The following is a 22652-nucleotide window of genomic DNA, read 5'->3' on the forward strand; positions in this document are numbered from 1 at the left end:
CACTGAGTTATGGTGTAGAGTAAGGAGTGATTTCCCTTGACACAGAGACAACAGAGAACTAGTTTGAGCATCGACACGAGAACACATGTTAACCCCCGTGGGGAGAGACAGAGTTTGGACACGTGTAGAGCCTGCACATAAATTCTCCCCTCGTGAAACAATGTCAGACGAACCAGAGTAGAACTCTAGATTGATTGATTTTCCCCACTCAGTCAGTAAACCCAATATTGAAGTGAGTAATGTTTTATTGTGTTGTTCAGTATTGCAGTGTTGTCATTTGTTCATGTTTGTCAATAAATATTTGTCTATTGTACTTGTGTTACTTTTAGTATTTATTTATGCTGGTAGGTAGGTTTGTTTGAACCTTAACACCTACCACACACCCAAACAAGGATTTTACTTGTTATCAACTATCCTTATACTTATGTGTATGCATATATGACACACTTGCACATACATACTAGCATATACATACAACAAATAATCACATTCACATATACATACATATATCTACACGCAGATACAAGCACACATATCAATATATATGCATATACCATGCATATGCACCCACACAGTTAAATATATACATACATTAACAATTAATTAGGTTTTTCTAATGGTTATCTTCTAGAACGGGAGTGTGCTCTCAATTTATCTATGTATATAGATGGTCCATTGAAATTCAGACAATTAAGGCGTGCTAATTTACGGCATATGTGTGTAACCCCATAAATTGCAAATACACACACACACACACACACACACACACACACACACACATATATATATATATACACACACACACAAATACAACATACACTCACATATACACATACATATACACATACATACATATAAAATAAAATTAATACACACACATTCATATATATATATATGCATACACATACACACACATACATAAATGCATATAGACATACATCAGATACCCACATATGCATGCACACATACACACACATACATATGTAAACTCATATGCATACATATAGATGCATATTGCCATAGCTAGTTTAAGTACGGTCACTCAAGTGATTTTGAACTGGCTATACTTGAATTTTTTCCAATGTTTGCATAACGAAATTAGCTCGTTTTTGATGTTTATTGTGGCTTTAGAATAGGTTATTATTGTAACAGCTTCTGAAGTGCAAAGGTTACAGAGTTTGGATCTAGCGGTGTATGAATTGGATTTTTTCAATATATCCCATTTTAGCGATTAGGAAATATTCTTACATTGGAGGTTTTTAATCAGAGTAGTTAGGGAGGTGCCTTTATTGCTATTTGAACTTTCATTATTAAAGGAGCTTACATGGTTGGAAATTCTCAGTTTAATTAGATTTGCCATTGCACCGATATACGTGTGGGAGTTTACATTTGTATTTATGGTACTTAAAATGTTAAAGTTTCTATTATGGGTGCGGGATATATTTTTAAAGGGGGAAGGGATAATTAGGTTTGAGCTGTTTTCAGAAGGGGATTCATGTGTAACTTGGGTATTCCCTTGTGTCTCATTTATGGGGGTAATGTCGTGGGGGGTTATTGGAGCTCTCTAGTGTTATTGGTTCTGTAGTTAATGTATTCTGAGTGCGATTGTTTGGTGATCTATTAATTACATTTGCTGTTGTTATTGGGAGTTCTGTGACTATGCATGAGTATATGACGTCCTTGTGTATGCAATTATTTCTTAAGGAGCACGATTGCTTGTTTAGGCAATTACAATTTTGTGTGGGTGGCGTCTGTGAAGGAGGGGCCTGGTTTTTTTTTATTTTAGAGTTATTTGATGTTATTATCGTTTGTGCTAAGTTCGGCCTGGTAGAGTAGGAGATTTTGATTGAGTTTTTGTTTAATATAGTGCTGTATCTATGGGGTTGTTTAAAGGATTGTTCAATTATTTAAAAAATTCTTTTGATATGTTGGTTTTAACGTTGGAGCTATATGATAGGTTGAACCATATGGATTTTTTTCGCCTTAATTTATTGCTATTCTTTTTATTTTGCTTGTTACTGGATTTTGACTTAGAATTGGTGTGATCTGAATTGGGGTTATGTTTGTTCAAGAAATTACGGACAGGGTTATTATTTTTCTTTTGGATCATGCTATGCATGATTATGGATTTATTCTTGTTGTTTTCTAGTTTATTTCCCATGTATTCTATCTTATCCGTGTATCCTGAGTTGCGTAAGGCATTATTATAAAAAGTTGCTACTTGGCTATGTGTTTATATTTGGATTTTCAGAATTTAACCTTAACCACTAAACATATATATATATATATATATATATATATATATATATATATATATATATATATATATATATATATGTACTTGTATGTTTATGGGTGTACTTATGTATGTATAAATGTGGGTAAGTACGTGTATATGTGTTGTGTATATGTGTAAGTATGTATATGTGTATGTGTGTGCATATGTGTGTGTATATATATGTATGTATATATTTACTTTTATCAATATCGGTATATGAGTGACATAATCATTCGTGTCACTATCACTGTTGCTGCTATTATAAATATTATTATTATTATTGCCACCTTTATTGCGTTTTTTTTCATTATTATTACTAAATTCTTTATACTTATTACTAAATTTGCTACTATAATTACTAAATTATTATTATTATTATTATTATTATTATTATTACTCATGAATCTTTGACTATACTATTATTAAAATTACTTTGCTTTTATTACTATTATTATTATTATTATTATTATTATTATTTTGTCATCTTTATCATCATCATCATGACTTTTTGACAGCTGTAGGAACATAATGAGAATTAGCAGCAAACCGGATGTGAACGTATCCACCATGAGAGACAAAATGAAAAATCGTCTTTTGCACATGGCTCCACGCATCACTTCCGCTTGGGAAGAAAAAATAAGATAACCACAAAATAATTATCAACCAATGGCAGAGCTCCACGCCTAAAATTAACACCTCAAATATCACAGTCACTGGGAGCCAGTTTGCCACTATAAAAACGAGGGATTTGAGGGAACTGCTGCGTCAGTGAACGCACGGACAGATTCTCCCACCCGACCCAAAGAGATGAAGAAGAAAAAGAAATAAGGCACCAGTGAACTGAAGCCGACTACGCTATCATGTTATGGGCCAAACGCCTTCAATTCTAAACAATGACTAATTCACACAAACCAAAGAAAGGAGGAAAAGGAAGACGAAGACGCCGGGCTGCTAGCTGCTGATGAAAAAGTCACTCGCTTTCCAGTTACAAGCCAGGACACGCATCACCGACAGCAGGATGACCGGCCTATCCTAACCCTCTCCATCATCCAAAAGATAAGTTACATTTTACGAACATTCATTCCTTGTCAATTCATCATACCTACAAACATTTTACGAACATTCATTCCTTGTCAATTCATACATACCTACAAACATTTTACGAACATTCATTCCTTGTCAATTCATACATACCTACAAACAGTTTACGAACATTCATTCCTTGTCAATTCATACATACCTACAAACAGTTTACGAACATTCATTCCTTGTCAATTCATACATACCTACAAACAGTTTACGAACATTCATTCCTTGTCAATTCATACATACCTACAAACATTTTACGAACATTCATTCCTTGTCAATTCATACATACCTACAAACATTTTACGAACATTTATTCCTTGTCAATTCATACATACCTACAAACAGTTTACGAACATTTATTCCTTGTCAATTCATACATACCTACAAACATTTTACACTTTGCCTCTCCTAATACAAATTGTTGGTAGTAAATAAAGTCGGTTCTCAACCTTCAATATTCGTCTGTTTTTAATTATATTGAGTCAGAATCTACACATTTCCAACGTTGTTCATTTCATGTATTCTTGGTTGTGGCCTCTATGGCATCCTTTCCCACCCCTAATCCTTTTTATAAATACTCAGACCATACAGCCTTAATAAGCTATGATTTTGTAACTTAAATCTTTATAATCATCACTCCTACATTTTTTTTAATAATGACATCAAATCTAACACTTTATAGAAAGATCTGTTTCGTTCTGTCTAGGCAATTTCCGGTCAGAGTAATACGAGCTTTCGCAGACTGATTTTTTTTTCTGCTTAGCCTGAACTTAATTACTTTAAAATTTAATTTGAAATCATTTTCTAATTAAGTCGATGATGAAGGTTCTCATACTGGATTTCTCTCTTTTTACTATTAGGTCCCATTTGACTGGGGACAGACTTCTCTGCCCGAAAAAAAAACAATTTTCATTATTTCAGCTGTTTTGAAGACTTTCCAATTGGATTATATGCATCGTCACGCTGGACTTATTTTGGGATACATTCTCTCTAAAGAACTATTTTGTATCTCGGATAAACTTGAGAGGATTTTCATGCAAGCTGAAATATTATGCACGGTTTGTTTTTATATATATTTTTTTTACATATCCAACATTTTTTTCACTTATTTATTTGGCAATTTATAACTACAATAAATTGCGGTTTCACTTAATGCCTTAACTAGCAAATTCTAGCATTGCTACAAATATAATTTGCTGATTTCTTTATGTCCGCTGATGAGAAGAATAACAAGAATAGCAGTCTTTGAAACTCCACAGAATAAGGACTTTGTAAATTGCTTTTTGGAGTATTCAGTCGAACAATACAATACATTTTGATTGTAAAGTTCAACTTACAGTTTTAATTTTCTTTCTCTTATATATATATATATATATATATATATATATATATATATATATATATATATATATATATATATATATATATATTATTTGAATAAAATATTGTGAACTTAATTCTACAATATCGTGACGCCTATTATATATATATATATATATATATATATATATATATATATATATATATATATATATATATTAGGCGTGACGATATTGTAGAATTAAGTTCACAATATTTTATTCAAAACAAGGAATATGAGAAAAAGTGAGAAAATTCTTTATTCCATGGAGTTTCAAAGATATGCTCTTCTTCTTAGAGGACAAAACGTTAGCAAAAGGAATATATAAATAATAATCTAATTTTGTTGGTTGGTGCCATTTATGAAAAAGGTAGTTATAAAAGTTTTTGAAGGAAAGTAAAAGCTTATAAGAAAATAAAAAACACTTAGCAATGTCCAATAATTAGTGTTGTAGAAATCATGTGAGAGTATGAGTATTGGGTAGATCTAATAAGAGATTCAAAAAGGTGTTCTTTGGAGTCTCTTTAAAAATATTCAGGGATGAAGAAAAAATTACATAGTCTTGTAGATGAGTTTTGTGTTTAAGAGTGGGGGTAAAATTCATTCCATGGAAAATAGATGTTAAAGCATAGAGAAGTGTGTGAGGACTTAAATTTTCATACTATGTGTGATTATTTAAATCATCTGCCTCCTCTAGTCCATCTCACCAATGAACCCTTTTAAAAATGACCAATGCTACTGCCATCAAGAGGAGCAATACTAGATTTGGACCAAATGGGATACATCAAGCATCACTCAGATAGAAAACCAAACTAGACCCCAAAAGGGAAACACATAGATATATGCCAGCGTGATTTTTTATTTTGTTATGAAATATTCCTCCATGCACACACGCAAATATATCTTCATATATATACTCCATACGTATAAATTGGAATAAGATGTGAGTGAGCTGTTATGCAATCATTGTCAAAATCTCGTTTCGAGTTATTAAGTTTCTCCCTTAACAAATAGATAATGCTTTACAAAAAACTGTTCCGAGTGGAAAGCAACAAAAATAGCAGCAGAAAGTAAGTAAGTAACAACAACAACAACAACAACAACAACAACAACTAAATCAGCAGGAAAAAAAAAACAATTTCTGTAAAATTTGATTAGTAAAATTTCTAAATTTTGATTTGTTATTAAAATCCGACTTCAACCAATCAAAACACTTGTCTTGAGAACCGAGCATTTGTTGGATATTGTTATATTAGTAAGAACCTGTGCCAGTTGGCACAGTTTAATATTCAAATTTAAAATCGTTAAATACAATTTAGGCGCGCAGTGCAATTGATTGTTTCGGCGCGTTAAAAAAATGAAAAATGACACCCACGCAAATTCCGGCGTGACCTTTATATATCAAAGGTGCGGACCTAGTTGAAAGCACCCCATGTGATGTCTTCCGTCCAATGGAATTCCTCCTAGGACATATTTTAAAACTGATTTTCTATAGCTCGTTTGGAGCCGATCAAATCGAATATAAACATGCACAAACACAAAATCTATCTCTTTAGTCTCTTAGCCTTTCGAGCATTATTTCGTCTCTTTAAACTCTTCCGACTCATTCAACGCTTTCTCATTAGGACTTGCCACTCGTGCAAACGTCAATTATTTCATTTCCACTGCTCCGCGCATTAATACTCTCTTTTAACAGACGAACATTAATATTGTCTCTGTTACAAATTTGAACATTCAAAGAACACAAAAAAAAAGAGACTCTCCATCTTTCATATGAGCTCAAAAGAAAAGAACTCTGAAATATTGAGAACTATGTTTTAACTTGTTATTGTTTGTTATTTCTATTCCGGAAATAAACCTCCGTTTGTGTTGCACATAAGATTTCTTATTTTTATTTTTATTATTTGTGGAGGAAGTCAGTTCCCAAAAAAAGGCCAGGCGACCCCCACAAGTTGGTGACCCGACGCAGAAATCATATGCACAACGGAATCTTATAAGCTATTAAACAACCATGACTCAGCGGCAAAAGCGACAATTTTTTTTCAACCACAATTTCAAGCTCCGCGTCATCGGAAAAAGTCAGTTGACAGTTTAAAGGCTTTGAAATCACTTTCGAGCGAAGAAAACAAACATGGAACCTTCCTGTGTTGAAAAACCTCTGGCAACGTTAACGGTAAATATACCAGCATTTAATCCTACCAACATAAAGACCTGGTTTATCCAAATCCAGGCCCTTTTCGATGCAAAGCGGATAACGTCTCAGCGAACCAAATACTGTTACTTGGTGGAAAAACTCCCGGCAGATGTCGTCGAGGAGGTGGCGGATTTATTGGAGAATGTGCCAGAAGACAACCCATATGACGAACTTAAGGAGGCCATCTTACGACGGACAGGCTTTTCAAACGAAACAAGGTTACGCAATCTTTTCACCCAAGTAGAATTGGGAGATCGCACTCCATCACAACTTTTGCGATACATGCGTACATTGCTAGGGGACAACAAAATGTCCGAAAATATAATGAGATAAACTTCCAGACACAATAGTACAAATTCTAGCACCCACAATGAAAGAGACAAATATTGAAAAACTCGCCGATATGGCAGATCGAATCCATGAAAATCTGAGGCACCGCAAAGTAAACTCAGCACAAGCACAGCAGAAACAGACATGCGACGACGATATATCGGGACTAAAAATGATGGTCGAAAATCTCACTCGACAAGTGCAGGAATTAATGCAAATAAACCATCGTTACTCATTTAATAAACGATCGGACTACCGAAAACAAAGTCTTAGTAGAGGTCGAAGCAACACACGGGAACGAGCGAACGAAATCTGTTTTTACCACAAAAAATTCGGCACACAAGCTCGGCGTTGCACTTATCCTTGTTCTTTTAAAAACAAGAATCAGGGAAACGAATATTCCGGCCAGTAGAGACGACGACTGTCGCTGGATTTTCCACTAAAGGTCGTCTATTTTTTATTCGTGATAATAATCATGGATATAACTTCTTAATAGACACTGGAGCTGAAATCAGCGTGATACCACCTCTACGTAAACAAAACGCTATTCCACAGCCTTATCACCTCCAAGCAGCTAATAGCACACAAATACCAACATACGGTGAAAAATATTTAGACGTCAATCTCGGCTTGCGCCGCACATTTCCGTGGATTTTTACCATAGCCAACGTGACAACACCAATATTAGGAGCAGATTTCCTAGCACGGTTTAATCTATCGGTAGACATGACTAGTCGCACACTGACTGATAACCAAACAAAAATCGTAATTAAAGGTATCACCACAAGATACCAGTCTACTGGGATTAGTTCTGCCTTACCTGAAGAGACGTACATTCGTCGGCTGTTTCAAAAATACCTACAACTTACTCAGCCATTCAAAGTCACGGATAATATTAAACATAATGCAAAGCATTATATTAAAACGAATAGACAACCCGTCTACGCCACCCCCAGACGTCTGAAGCCGGATAAGTACAAGATCGCGAAAGACGAATTTCAACGCATGTTGCAACAAGGAATTATCCGACCTTCCAAAAGTGCGTGGTCATCTCCTCTACACATGGTACAGAAAGCAGACGCGACAACATGGCGTCCATGCGGCGATTTCAGGAGATTAAATGCACAAACTGTACCGGATAGATACCCTATCCCACACATTCACGATTTTGCAATCGGACTGCAAATGCCACGGTATTTTCCAAACTGGATTTAGTAAAAGCGTATTACCAAATACCGGTGGCGGATGAAGATATCCACAAAACAGCACTGACCACACCATTTGGACTTACGAATTCGTCAGAATGCCATTCGGACTTAGGAACGCTTGTCAAACCTTCCAAAAGTTAATAGACGAGGTTTTTAGGGACCTTCCATTCGTATTCGCTTACGTGGACGATGTTCTAATTGCTAGTAGAAACCTCGACGAACATAAACAACACTTGGAACAAGTTTTTCAAAAACTGTCCCATTACGGTTTAAAAATAAACTTGGACAAATGTATTTTCAGTCAGCAAGAAATAAACTTCCTTGGACATTCAATTGATAAGGATGGTATATCACCATTACCCGAAAAAGTAAGCGCCATTACGGATTTTCCACAACCTACGTCTGTTAGACAAGTTCGTCGCTTCATAGGTATAATTAATTATTACAGACGATTTTTACCCAACTGTTCCACAATTCTTGCACCGTTAACGTCATTATTGAAGAACAAAACGAAAAACCAACAATTAAAACTGGAAGGATCAGCTTTAAAAGCTTTCCATCAAGCTAAAACTGCCTTAGTCAATTTCACAAAATTTAATTATATTAAGGACAGCGAAGAATCGAAGCTTACACTTACAACAGACGCGTCAGACATAGCTGTAGGAGCAGTTATGCATCAACTGACAGGGGATACAATGACCCCTATATCGTTTTTCTCAGCCAAACTGAGCAAGACACAGACAAAGTACAGTACCTTTTCAAGGGAGCTATTAGCAATTTATTTGTCAATTAAACATTTTAGACATCTGTTAGAAGGAAGAAACGTCTGTATTTACACTGACCATAAACCGTTAACATATGCACTGCATACGCATGTAGATAAATATGGTCCAAGAGAAATCAGACACCTTGATTATATTGCCCAATATTCCACAGACATCAGATACGTCAAGGGGCAAGAAAACATCGTGGCGGACGCATTATCACGAGCTGCAATGACTTCACTAAATTCCAGTTCGTTAACTATGGAATTAATTGCACAAGAACAAAAAACGGACAAGACACTCACTGACGTACAACAGAAAACGTCTTTGCAACTGAAGGAAATGCCCGTACCTTTTAGTGTAACAACACTTTATTGTGATACAGCAAAAGAACAACCGCGTCCATACATACCGCCAAGCATCAGACAACATGTTTTTCTACATTTTCACAATATGTCGCATCCAGGCAAACGAGCCACCGTAAAAATAATAACAGACCGCTTTGTTTGGCCGAATATGAATGCAGATATTCGAAATTGGACCAAGACGTGTGTATCCTGTCAGAAAAATAAAATACACAGGCACACAAAGTCACCGCTGGGCACTTTCAGTGCGCCTGATGCCAGGTTCACCAATATCCATGTTGACTTGGTGGGGCCATTACCGCCCTCAAAAGGACACACCCACATTCTCACCATAGTCGACAGGTTCAGCAGATGGCCAACAGCCATACCCGTGAAAGACACATCGGCAGCGACAGTAGCTGGAACAATACTAAAAGACTGGATAACAATTTTTGGAGTACCGTCAATACTCACAACGGACAGAGGTTCGCAATTTCAATCGAAACTCTTCGCAGAGTTCAACCAATTGTTGGGAACAACCCACATAAAGACTACTGCTTATCACTCTTGCTCAAACGGCCTCGTCGAACGCTTTCACAGACAGCTAAAAACTTCTTTGGCTACGAGTCTTAACAACGCGGACTGGTCAGATAATTTACCATTAATCCTATTAATGATCCGAAACACAATAAAAGAAGACTTACAAAGCACACCAGCAGAGCTAGTTTTTGGATCCGTAGTCACACTACCTGGACAGTATTTTAATGCATACACAGATATTTCATCCACGGCTACATTTGTGACGGAATTAAAGAACAAAATGTCTTCTCTCAAATTTACCCCCACCAGGAGGGCTGACAAACAAACATATATACCGAACGACCTTCACACATGCAAATTTGTGTTTATCAGGAATGATACGGTCAAAAAGCCATTTTGTCCAAATTACACTGGACCATACCAAGTTTTGGACAGAAGTGAAAAATATTTTACTATCCAACGGAAAGACAGGAAAGACAACATCGCGATCGACCGAATTAAACCAGCATACATTGAGGAATACCCTCAGACAATTTCCCCACCAGAACAAATTCCCTTAGAACATGGGAGTCCAGCAGAAAATGATGAGGACACCAAACCCACGACAAAAACGGGTAGGAAAGTCCGCTGGCCGAAACATTTCAAGGAATACATTACATATTAAAAAAAAAAAAATTTTCCAATCTGGGGGGAGTATTTGTGCCAGTTGGCACAGTTTAATATTCAAATTTAAAATCGTTAAATACAATTTAGGCGCGCAGTGCAATTGATTGTTTCGGCGCGTTAAAAAAATGAAAAATGACACCCACGCAAATTCCGGCGTGACCTTTATATACCAAAGGTGCGGACCTAGTTGAAAGCACCCCATGTGATGTCTTCCGTCCAATGGAATTCCTCCTAGGACATATTTTAAAACTGATTTTCTATAGCTCGTTTGGAGCCGATCAAATCGAATATAAACATGCACAAACACAAAATCTATCTCTTTAGTCTCTTAGCCTTTCGAGCATTATTTCGTCTCTTTAAACTCTTCCGACTCATTCAACGCTTTCTCATTAGGACTTGCCACTCGTGCAAACATCAATTATTTCATTTCCACTGCTCCGCGCATTAATACTCTCTTTTAACAGACGAACATTAATATTGTCTCTGTTACAAATTTGAACATTCAAAGAACACAAAAAAAAGAGACTCTCCATCTTTCATATGCTTTCCGGCTGACTACAATATGGTTGTGTTCAAGTCTAAAGTAAATAAGTTCTTGATGAGCCGTTCCATATAAGTTATTAAATTTACCAAATTTTCATTACTAATGATTACTATATTGACCAATTTCTACTGTACACTCTTTAACCCTTATCCTTGAGTGGCCTCTGGGCCTTGATAATGTGGTGATGCCTTTGTAAAAAAAAAAAAAAAAAAAAAATATGAACTCAAAAGAAAAGAACTCTGAAATATTGAGAACTATGTTTTAACTTGTTATTGTTTGTTATTTCTATTCCGGAAATAAACCTCCGTTTGTGTTGCACATAAGATTTCTTATTTTTATTTTTATTATTTGTGGAGGAAGTCAGTTCCCAAAAAAAGGCCAGGCGACCCCCACAAACCCAAACATATCTGAGGAACAGAACTACAACTTGTCAAACGGATCCTAGTTAGTCACTAGATAACTATTCAGACACCGGCAAGCAAACCAAATTAATCCTAGTTAAATGAGTTCTCAACAGACAGGGACAATCCATTGTCATTGTAATTACAAGTAACCTAACCTATCAAGAAATATATCAATATTCCATCATGACAGGGCACACAATTATTATCAAAATTATATCAACAAGATAATCTACAGATATTATTATTATCATTGACAAATGTATGAATAACCCTACCTCTCAAGATATGTTTCATCACCAGTCGGGCGATGAAAATTGGTTATCACAAAATATTATCAGAAAAACGAGTAGTTGGAGAATGTTAAAACCAAATGACTATCATTAAAAAAAAACAAAAAAAAACGCAAATCATAAGATTTTTATCAACAAATTCTCTTTACTAATGAATAAACGATATTTCTTTTTCATTATTATCAGAAAAATAAACGATTAAATATTGTAACCAGTTAAAAGTTCATCTGGTGTTTATTTTTCTTACCGCTATATATTTATTAGTAATATAATACATTTCTCATTCATATAATAATGAAGCTTAAACCAATTGTGTCAATGTGTACTTTAATCCCGAAGTGATGCTTTGGATTTGCCAAAAAGAATTTTTTTTTTTTTTTTACATGAAGGTCACCACTTATCAAGGCCCAGAAGCCACTCGGGGATAAGGGTTATTGCATGCACAGTAATGTACAGTAATCAATGGGATAGTGTTGTAGTATTCGTTAGTATTGAAGATTTGATAAAGTGTCATTACTCAGGAATTTGTTTATGTTGGACTTGAAAACATCCAAGTTCCAGGTGGGAAACAGGCAAGCGGTAGAGGGTTCCACAGGCGTGCAGTTCTAAGAAAGAAGCTTTGTTCATGGAATCTACATTTTGATTTAGGCACAGATAAAGAGTGGGGAAAATTATTGACAGTGTTTTCAGCTAGACAGGTGTTTATCGTGAAAGATTGGCGAGGCGGGGGACCAGAGATTAGAGCTCAGACGAGCACTTGCCATGGAAATAATGATAAAACAAAGATAGGCTCGCAACGTCTCTTCTGTGGGAGAGAGGTTGCAGGGAAGAGAAAAGAGAATATTTTTTTATCATTGACCAAAATAGAACATTTGATATTCTTTTAAGACACTATTTTTGACAACAAGCTTGAAAAGTTCACCAGTTATCAGAGACGAATTCTTTGCAGCACTCCACTTGATACAAGATATCGCTTGATGGGAAATTGTCATTAACAAATCTTTAACAGTCATCTCACAAACAATATTAAGATCTGTAATTAAGTTTTTAACTGTTTCGTGGTATCTCTCAATCATTTTAGATATTTCCATTGTTGTTTTGCAAATAGCTTATGGTTATCGATTCTTCAGCAGCAGTGAAATAAATTTACATTCGATATTTGACTTATTTGAGACTTTCTTAATAATTTGACATGTTAAATGGCTCCGGTATCTTTTCATGTACATAGAATGAAAAACTATTTACACATTCTGCTCATTAGATATTGCCAACATTCAGAGAAAATACTACTACATTCTGAATAATGTTATAATGAATTAAAAGAGTACTCATCCCAGGACAGATAAAGTTATTTCCTTAGAGAGAACAATTTTAAAAGAATTTTATGTTCCCTTATGAAGATTAATTGATATTAAATTTTATCGCCAGACTCTTTTTTTTTATCCAATTTGGATCAAAATCTAGTACATAATTTTGGTTCTGGAAAATGTCTAAAATGCAAAGCTTTAATAAGGGATTTTAATAAGAAACCGAAATCCAAGGAATCTTGCTAAATTGGTGTCTAATGACTATGGATCAAATTTAATGCAAATCTGAAATATTTGAATTTTCAAAGGGAGGTTGTGTCCTCTAAAACTCTATATTCTCCAAATTTCATTTACTTGAGAGCATTTTAATACTCCAAAGATGCTGAAATGTAGAGAATATTAATTAATCATTGTCAAAGACCTACTGTTAAAATTTCACAAATATCAGAGCTATCTGAACTTTTACAAAGCGTTTGTATCTTTTTTTATTCCCTTTGTCCAAAACTTAATAAATCACATCATTTTGACTAATCGCTAAACCGTTATAATATTCAAATTTCAATGCATTCAAGTAGTGGAAATGCTTTCGCTTCTAACTCACACAAGACTACTGGAATCGGATATAAAAAAAAAAAACTGAATCTTTGGTAAGAATAGAAAACTACAGTGACAACATAAAAAAAGAAAAAATATACATTGTCTCTATTTTCCTGATGGAGAACCTTATATGAATAGAAAATTAAAATAAAAAAAAATGTTTGTCCATAAAAACATCTACATTTTGATTGGTCTCTAAATCATTATAATATATGTGTGTGTACATATATATGTCTGTGTGTTCATCATGACCATCATAGTCCAAACAAATGTCATATTTACTGCCATTAAAGACTTGTAGAATAGAAAAACAAAGTCTCATTCTAACATTTGAAAATAACTTTATTGATTATCTTCATTATTAAATATGTAGAAAAGGAGAAGGGAATTAGTCGTATAATGAGTCCACATGTTGGAGGAGAAAAGAGTTCATGCACAATTGTTGGATTTAGGGTTCGGCAGTAGCCATGATGGATTCTCCTTGATGAAATCAAACCCAGGGTCAAAAGTCCAGGTGGGTTCTATCGCGGCCCTAGAGAGAAATTTGAGGATTGGTCCGAGCCACGTGAAGTTTTTTTTTTTTTTACATGGTAGTCGCCACTTATCAAGGCTCGGAAGCCACTCAGGGATAAGGGTGAAGTGTGTTGCCAATACCGAGAACTGAAAAGGAAGAGAGTTGTCGTGCATTTAACCATTTTATAAAGTCTGCCACATGCTCAGCTCGCTTGAGAGATGGCCTCTGATTGGACTAGCCAGAAGGCAAATTGACCACTAGCACTAATCAGTACTAAACTTATAAAGCAAAAAATTCAAAATCTCAAACTGCGAGGTGTAGCTGCTGCTGCTGCAGACTCTTTATCAAAATTGTTTGTGAACGTCCAAATAACACAGATACATACAGTCGCTTTTATATTATATTCTATTTCTCTTAGTCTGTCTGTCTGTGTCTGACTGTCTGTCTGTTCTTTCCAGTTATTTTTGAAAACTACTGAGGTGATCCATTTGACATTTGGTATGGAATTTTGTTATAAGGTGCAACAGACTAAGTATTATAGTATCCATTCGATGCACAGTTAGAAATTAATAGGGATTAGTATTTATGTAACCCCTCCAGTGCAGCTCAGCTCAGGTGCATAGGCTCGTGATTGAAATGCACCTGTAGCCGATACCTGTGGCGTCACCTGTGGTTTCGTCTAGTGGCCGAATTCGTCTTCGGGTCGTCGTTGGTCTCCCTCCGGTTCTGCTTCCAAATCAGCTTCCAACCGTCACCAGGGCTATCGGAGAAATATATTGTATTCACAACGGCGTTCCAATCAAAGAAAAGAAAGTCAAAACTCAACCGGTTTTTCTTTACACAGAATTGATTATTGTCTTTGACTTTACAATATAATAGTTACACACTGCCTGGTCATGCAACTTAGGGGGCTGGCAGTTTTGTTTCTTTTACCAAGTTCTCCGTTCTTCATCTACCGTCAGTCCACGGCAAGGGATCAGCAAAAAGAGACACCAATTAGCCAAGTGTCTTGTTTTTATCAAATCAGTAATTCCTCCTCCCACCTTTTTGGAGTCACTCTTTCTCTCTTTCCTTTCCTCTTTTGAATTTCCTCCCTCTCTCTGTTTCCCTAATTTCTACTCCTTCTCTCGGCTTTTATCTATACCAATTTTTAACCCTCATTCCACTGAGGTGTTACTTATCATGTAATTAGTCACCTCCAGGTCGACCATGTCACTCAACAGGGTTTTAAAAACAACCTCTTCGTTGTTAACAGATTTTTAACGGCCATGATATCGGAACAAATTCTCGTTTGTCTTTCTCTTAAAGACCCCACCCTGGCCCTGATGTGATAAGCGACAACTATTTACCTCCATAAGTGACTCGTCAAACATTTTCGGCTGGCGACCCTGTATTGCTTTTTCTGACCCTAACTTCCTATAGATGTCGGCCAGTGAGACCGCATACCCCACCACGTACCTTTCAATAGAATATTGTTTCTTTAATAATTTGAATTGTTGTTCTAACCTAAACCAGAAAACTACCCTGTATTGCTTTTTCTGCCAACTCGAGAATCTCATTATCATATTTATTTATTTATTTCCCATCGAAATATCCCCCCTCTGGACATCCCTGCCTCTTCCTATCGCTACATAAGTGCAAAATGGGATTTAAAACCGCTTAAGAACAATTATTATCTATTATCATATTTATATTTTTTTTTTCATTGAAATATTTACTATTTCTTCTCTCATAAACATCTGTTTTTCCTTGATCAAGTGTCAGTATGCCCCCATACCTCATCCTTTCCCATCCTCTATTTGAAAAGCAAGATCATCTGGTGTCGCCAGGGATCTCGTCATATCTAATACAACAATGAGCACAAATTTAAGGATATTCAACCATCAATTTAACATAAAGCACTCATTCTAAGTAAACAGGTTATAACTTTGCCCATTTTTAATAGGCAAAAAAGTTTTGTTTATTCATATAGCTATTTACTAATTATTCAAAAAAAGCTTTTTATTACTTACAATAATAGAACAAATTTCTAACAAATATTCTTGGGTCACATATGTCAATTTTCTGTCTGAATGTTACCCACGTCATGTTACAGCATTCTTCCTTGATGCAGTTAGATCCTGTGTCATTGATTAAGATGTCTGCAATAAAAATCAGAAACAATTATTATTAAACGTTGGATTTCGTGATTGTCTTGCAATTTATCGACCTGTTCTATGTTAAACACAATATCAATTGGAAACGATTTGGGCAGTCGAGCTGACATATATCAACACTCTTCATGCGTTGCATTTGTTTTTCTGTTCAATATATTTTGTTTCGACTAATTACCGAGTTGTGTCTTTCTTCCAGAGCCTTATGGGACCATAACACTGGTGACGAGGAATTATTAAGGCACTCAGAACTTATGCAACGTTGGCAACGGAGTATTGTTAAGGGATTTAGTCAAGAACCTTAAAAAGGACGCCACAACACGGGTGACAAGTATTTAAAACAATTCATTGGGAGAAGCAACGGTGAAATTTTCAAACCTCAAGTACTAAAAAAGGTTATATCGATAGATTTGAAAAAGAAATTCAGTAAGTTGGATTTTTTTCCTCAACTAAAGTGAATTCCTTTCTTTTTCTCTCAAAGAAGAAGTGAGTGATTTCATTTTATTCTAGGCACTGTGTTAACTTTTAACAAATAAAGGGATACTTTTTTCCTTTTTCTAAGAAAAAAAATCCCAGTTGAAATTATAAACCTTTAGTTTACTGCTGACTAAAGTCCAATTGTGAAATCTTTTACACAAAACACGTACTAAAAAATTGATATTTTTCTTGAGGGAAAAAAAAGAAAGAAAAGGTTTTATATTTTGCTTGTTTTCTTACGTTAGCAGCATAAGATTGAAGTCCATAAAGCCGTACTTATAAAGACATCTTTTTAAATATGGATGACTTCAAGTTTAGTTAGCTTGAATTGGTAAAATTCCAAATAATCAGCAGCTAAAAAACGAAGAAAAATTGCAAAGACTTCAAATGAAACAAAACAAATGCAAAAAGACTGTTAAAACAACAGTAACAGGACAAATAAAAAATACTGTAAAAACAGCAAAAATTTGAAAAATTATTACAGTGGCAAATAAGAGTTAAAATACCGAGAATGAAAATGCTTTTTCACAAAATGCTATTTGGAATGCAATTGACAATTTTACTTATTCCCCAGATAAGGATAAAACATTTGCTTCGTATTTCAGAAGGTATGGAGATCTATACAAAATAGATTGTGAAAAATGGGTAGACTCTAAAACAGTTCGCCTATTATTCCGAAAATTAGGAATCACAGTACATAACATATTCGTAGATTATATTCTACCTCGAAAAACTAGCAACTTGACTTTTGCTGAAGCTGTTAAATTTCTAACAGAACTATTTACTCCCATAGCTTCCCTGTTCCACAAAAAGTGTAATTGTCTGAACGGAACAAGAAAAGACAATTAAACGTTTGCATCAGTCGTAAATAAACACTGACGATTTCAAACTTTCTTAACGCGGATAACTTTAAATGCTTAGTATATGTGCAAGGGCTGATATCTGCAAAAGACACAGAAATTAGACGAAGAATGCTGACCAAGTTGGGAAGAGAACCAAATTTTACATTAAAACAATTAACTGAAGACTGTCAAAGTCTTGAATATATTAATCAAGATTCTAAAAATATTGAAGAGTCTAGAATTGCTCACATCAGGATGATACGCCCGAAAGCACATTCCAACTTCAAAAACAAGTCAAACCAAAAAGTAAGGTATTTATCTTTTTTATTTTTATCCTACAAAGAAAAGTTACACCAATAAAAAACAGGGGAAAAATACCACCTAGCTTTTGTTGCTCTTGTAGAACCATTCATTGGTTTGGAGATTGCCCATGCAGTTTTAAAACCTGTTCAACTTTTAATAACGTTGAGCATTAGAGTTCACATCGCAGAATTAATAAAGGAAATAATACTCAATTAAATCCACAAGAACAGACGAATAAGACAGCACAAATATAAGAAAACATGTAAAAATCCTAAATAAAAATGTTACATTACAATTAAACTCTGAGTCTGACCTGTCAATTTAGACACATGGAAAAGGTTGAATAAACTAACCAACAAAATTGTCAGATCAGTGATAGGTACGAAAATTAAATTCGAGGGTGAAATGATTGTTAAGGTTAATTTTAACGAAATTACAAAAAAAAAAAAAAAAAATGTACCGACAATTTATTTGGCACAGACTTGATGCAACAATTAAATTTCTAGTATTTATCAAACGACGCTTTTTGTCAGAAACTAAAAAAGAAATTAAAAGAAACCTTTCCTGAACATTTTTGGCCGATGTAGGAAAAATGGCAGCAAAATTCGAACTAAAGATAACGTTCAGCCAATATTTAAGAAAAAAGGAAAAAAAGTACCTTTCGCCTCATTAGAAAAAATAAACAATGAATTAGGCAGAATAGTGCGAACCGGTATTTTATCTAAAGTGGAGTATAACCAATCGGCAGCATCAACTGTCCATGTAAAAAAGAAATCCAAAGAAATTCGCGTTTGTGCTAACTTTTCCACCGATTTAAATGCTGCACTCAAGAATTATCATTATACATTTCTAAGGCCAGCAGATTTTACGAAATTTAATAAAGGGAAATACTTTTCAGAAGTCGACCTTAGTGATGCTTACCTCCAAATATCAGTGGAAAAAGAGAGTTCCGAGTTATTAAGTACAAACATGCATTGTAGATTATACAAGTTATAAAAGTTTGTTTTTAGTCTCAAAGTCGCTTCAACAATTTTCTAACAAGTAATGGATATTGTGCTGAATGAACTTGATTTTACGTTCGCTTATCTGGATTACATCTTAATAATGTTAAGAATGTAAATGTTAATTCTCGCTGTTGGTGCTTCCATGTGGAGAAGTTGATGAATGATGCGCGCAAAAGTGTTTTTTTTTTAACGTCGGGAAAGGAATCCGATGGAGCCGATGATTACCCGATGCTGATTAACTTGCTGTGACTCTGGGTTCGACTGACTCGTTTGTCGCGAAGGCTGACGCTTTATAGTCATGACGCGGACGTAGGTGTGAGCAAAGAGAGTTTTAATCGTTGGCTTGAGTTTTGCTTCTTAAATGTGTTTGTTTTTTGTGTGTTTTAATGCGTTGTAAGGATTCGTCTGTTTGATGAATGTATGCATGTGTTATATCGATTTAAAGCTAAGAAAGTTGCCAATGTAATCTAGTCGGTGTTATATTGTTGCAATGTTTCGTGGAATAGATATTTGCGTTTATATGCTGCCTGAGTTGCGTTTACTGTGATGTTTGTGTTTTGTATTTTGGTTTTTCTTTTGCTGTGCGGCCTTCTCTGGCGGTTTTCTTGGTTGAAGTGATGTGCGAGCTATTCTATTGATGTGTGTATATGAAAAATTAACTTTGAAATTGTCGTGTGTATTTCGTGAGTTCATTTGCATTGCATCGACGAACGGATTTGTCTTACCGTCGCCATTATTGTCACTGTCGCAGCTGCTGCTGCTTTCTGAATTATTCATGTAAATATGGAGGGATATGCGAATATAACAACGCCCCCACCCAGATCTCGATCATATTCACATGATAAAGTCTCTAAAACGTGTGGCGAGTTGTAATCTTGTCGTTCTTGCTGAGATCTTTGATAGGAAAGTGAAGTAGGCATGGATCTATACGTCAGATATCGTGTGTCTATGTTGTGGTGCCTGTTACTGTGGATGTAGCGGTTACTGTTGCGTCGGTAACGGTTGTAACTGTAGCTGTGGTGACTTTGGTCGTATGATGCTGGGGATTGACCCGCGATGACCGATGGTGTTCCAGTGAAGATGCTGGGGATTGACCCGCGATGACCGGTGGTGTCCCGATGAGGATGCTGGCGTGTCAGGATAGTTTTGGTGACGGTGGCGGAGCAAAGTTCACAGCGCGGCCCGCGGAGCTCACATTGGTCTTGGCGATGGCGATGGCAGTGTTTCTTAAGAAAGTCCGTGGATATGCGTGGTTGATTTATCGACTTTGTTTACAGGATTCGTAAGGTGCCAAGAGTCCGTTTGGGAAGCTGTAATTGGATAAATATTGGATTTTGTATAGGTAAATTTGTCCGAGTTTTGGTCCTCCTTGCCGCACGCTTCTGACACCAGTGTTATATTATTATGTTATTGTTATGTTATTTATACAAAGGTGTATAATAAATGAAAAAGAGTTTAAGAATTATTTTATTGCAATAATTTTTCTTTCTTTTTCACATAACTTTGTAAAGTGAACTGTTTTAAAGCCTTTGTTTGTTACAAGTTCTTTTTTGTATGTATTTTAACCAAAAGAAAAATTGCGCTATGTTTTTTTCGCCGACTTAATGTCTGTTGAATTTTCAGAGAGAGAGAGAGAGAGAGAGAGAGAGAGAGAGAGAGAGAGAGAGAGAGAGAGAGAGAGAGAGGGGAACTTTTTGGAAAGTGCCTCCGTATTAGGAAATGTTTTCCCTTTTTTTGGTGATGTTATATTCGCATATCCCTCTATATTTACACGATAAATCAGAAAAGCAGCAGCAGCAGCAGCAGCAGCAGCGACAGTCAATAATGGCGACGCTAAGACAAAGATGTTCATCGAGTTAATACAAATGAACTCAATAAATACACACATCAATTTCAAAGCCCATTCTCTCACATACACACATCAATAGAATAGCTCGCACATCACTTCAACCAAGAAAATCGCTAGCACAACAAAAGAGAAAACCAAAATGTAAAACACAAGCATCGCAGTAAACGCAACTTATACCCTATTAATGCAAATAAGTATTACGCAAAACATTGCAACAATTCAACACCAACTAGATTACATTCACAACTTTTCAGCTTTAAATCAATATAACACATGCATACATACACCAAACAGACGATTCCCTACATCGCATTAAGACACAGTAAACAAACACAATTAAAATAGCAAAATATAAGCTAATTATCAATTTGCCCTTTGCCTTCAACTATGTACGAACCTTTTTCAAGCCTCGCACAAAAACACACATTCATATTTCAAGCTATGTCATATACATACGCGCACACAAACATACACGCCCACGTCCACACACGTACACATATTCACGTTCGCGTACATACACTCACATTCACGTATATATACACACACGCTAACGCACACATATGTACTCACACACGCGCACATATGGACGACGTCACTTCCGCTTTCTAGGGAAATATACACATGCGCAAAAGACACTCCAGAAACGAGTATAAAAGGAAGAGCAACAAGTGGCTCCTTCTTTCCGGCCCAGCATCCGTGCTGGTCGGTCGGTCTTCGGACCGCCCGCATGCGTCACGCCCACTTATTACTATGTATGGGGCACGAGCTAACAGACTGTATGTACACATTCCCACTCTTTCTCTCTCTATCTACTACTGGTCCCTGAGAACACCTTCGCATAGCTGACTACTAACTGATGTCAACTCTCATATCCTCTTCTTTGTCTACACGCTGGACTATCATTCTCGTTTCCACTACAACACTCATTTCTCTTCCCACATGCGAACAAACGATAGTGAGATGAACACACATTTCCTATTCTTCTACAACTGTTATGTAATAGATGGCTGGAACCATCCGATACATAACTGAAAAGAAAAACTTCTTTAAAAAAAGATAATAAAAGATTTGAAAGGTGGGCATCGAATAATCGATTGTCCACCAGTCGAAACGAAAAAATAATTACGTCGTAAACAGAGAAATCGGACGACGACTTTTTTGTTTACAATAAAAGGAAACGTGACATTCCTTGTAAGAACGGAATGTCATATGAAGCTAGCATGAGATTGTGGACTCACGTGTATAAACAAAGTCAATAGTCGGTCAGCTGAAGAGAAGTGGGTTACGATGTCTCTGGGTCAGATGCAGGAATGCATGTGTAACTGAGAAACATGGACAGGAAATGGATGATCCATTATCGATAACAGAGTGATCGACAGGTGGCGTGGAAAATCACCGAAAAAAAACACATGCTAATATAAAGAAGGTGATTTTTGGAATCCAGCAGAAGAAGTAGAGAAGAGAGGAGAGGAGAAGAAGAAAGAAAGGAGAGAGAGACGCCGATAGATGAGACGAGCGTTGTCGAGAGCATAACGTTTCCCCCCCTCTTCATCTCTGAAACAGAACAGTAAACCGCACAGTTAAATTGTGAACTA

At 35.7% G+C, this 22652-nt stretch overlaps 1 protein-coding gene across 3 annotated transcripts in view; it reads right to left on the minus strand.

Moving 5' to 3' along the window:
• LOC145284762 (uncharacterized) overlaps window positions 1-22652 on the minus strand; it is a 109671-nt gene that overhangs the window by 9463 nt on the left and 77556 nt on the right. For 2 of the 3 annotated variants that reach the window (XM_080133729.1, XM_080133731.1), the window contains exon 3: window positions 16442-16570. The exons of the other annotated variant lie outside the window; for it this stretch is intronic. In XM_080133729.1, the coding sequence (XP_079989855.1) occupies window positions 16442-16570 (129 nt within the window). The remainder of the gene's footprint in view (window positions 1-16441; window positions 16571-22652) is intronic. 3 annotated transcript variants of the gene reach the window in all.

Source organism: Euprymna scolopes, chromosome 9 (genome assembly GCF_053919585.1).
Source record: "Euprymna scolopes isolate OS-2025 chromosome 9, ASM5391958v1, whole genome shotgun sequence".
NCBI classification, from domain to species: domain Eukaryota; kingdom Metazoa; phylum Mollusca; class Cephalopoda; order Sepiida; family Sepiolidae; genus Euprymna; species Euprymna scolopes.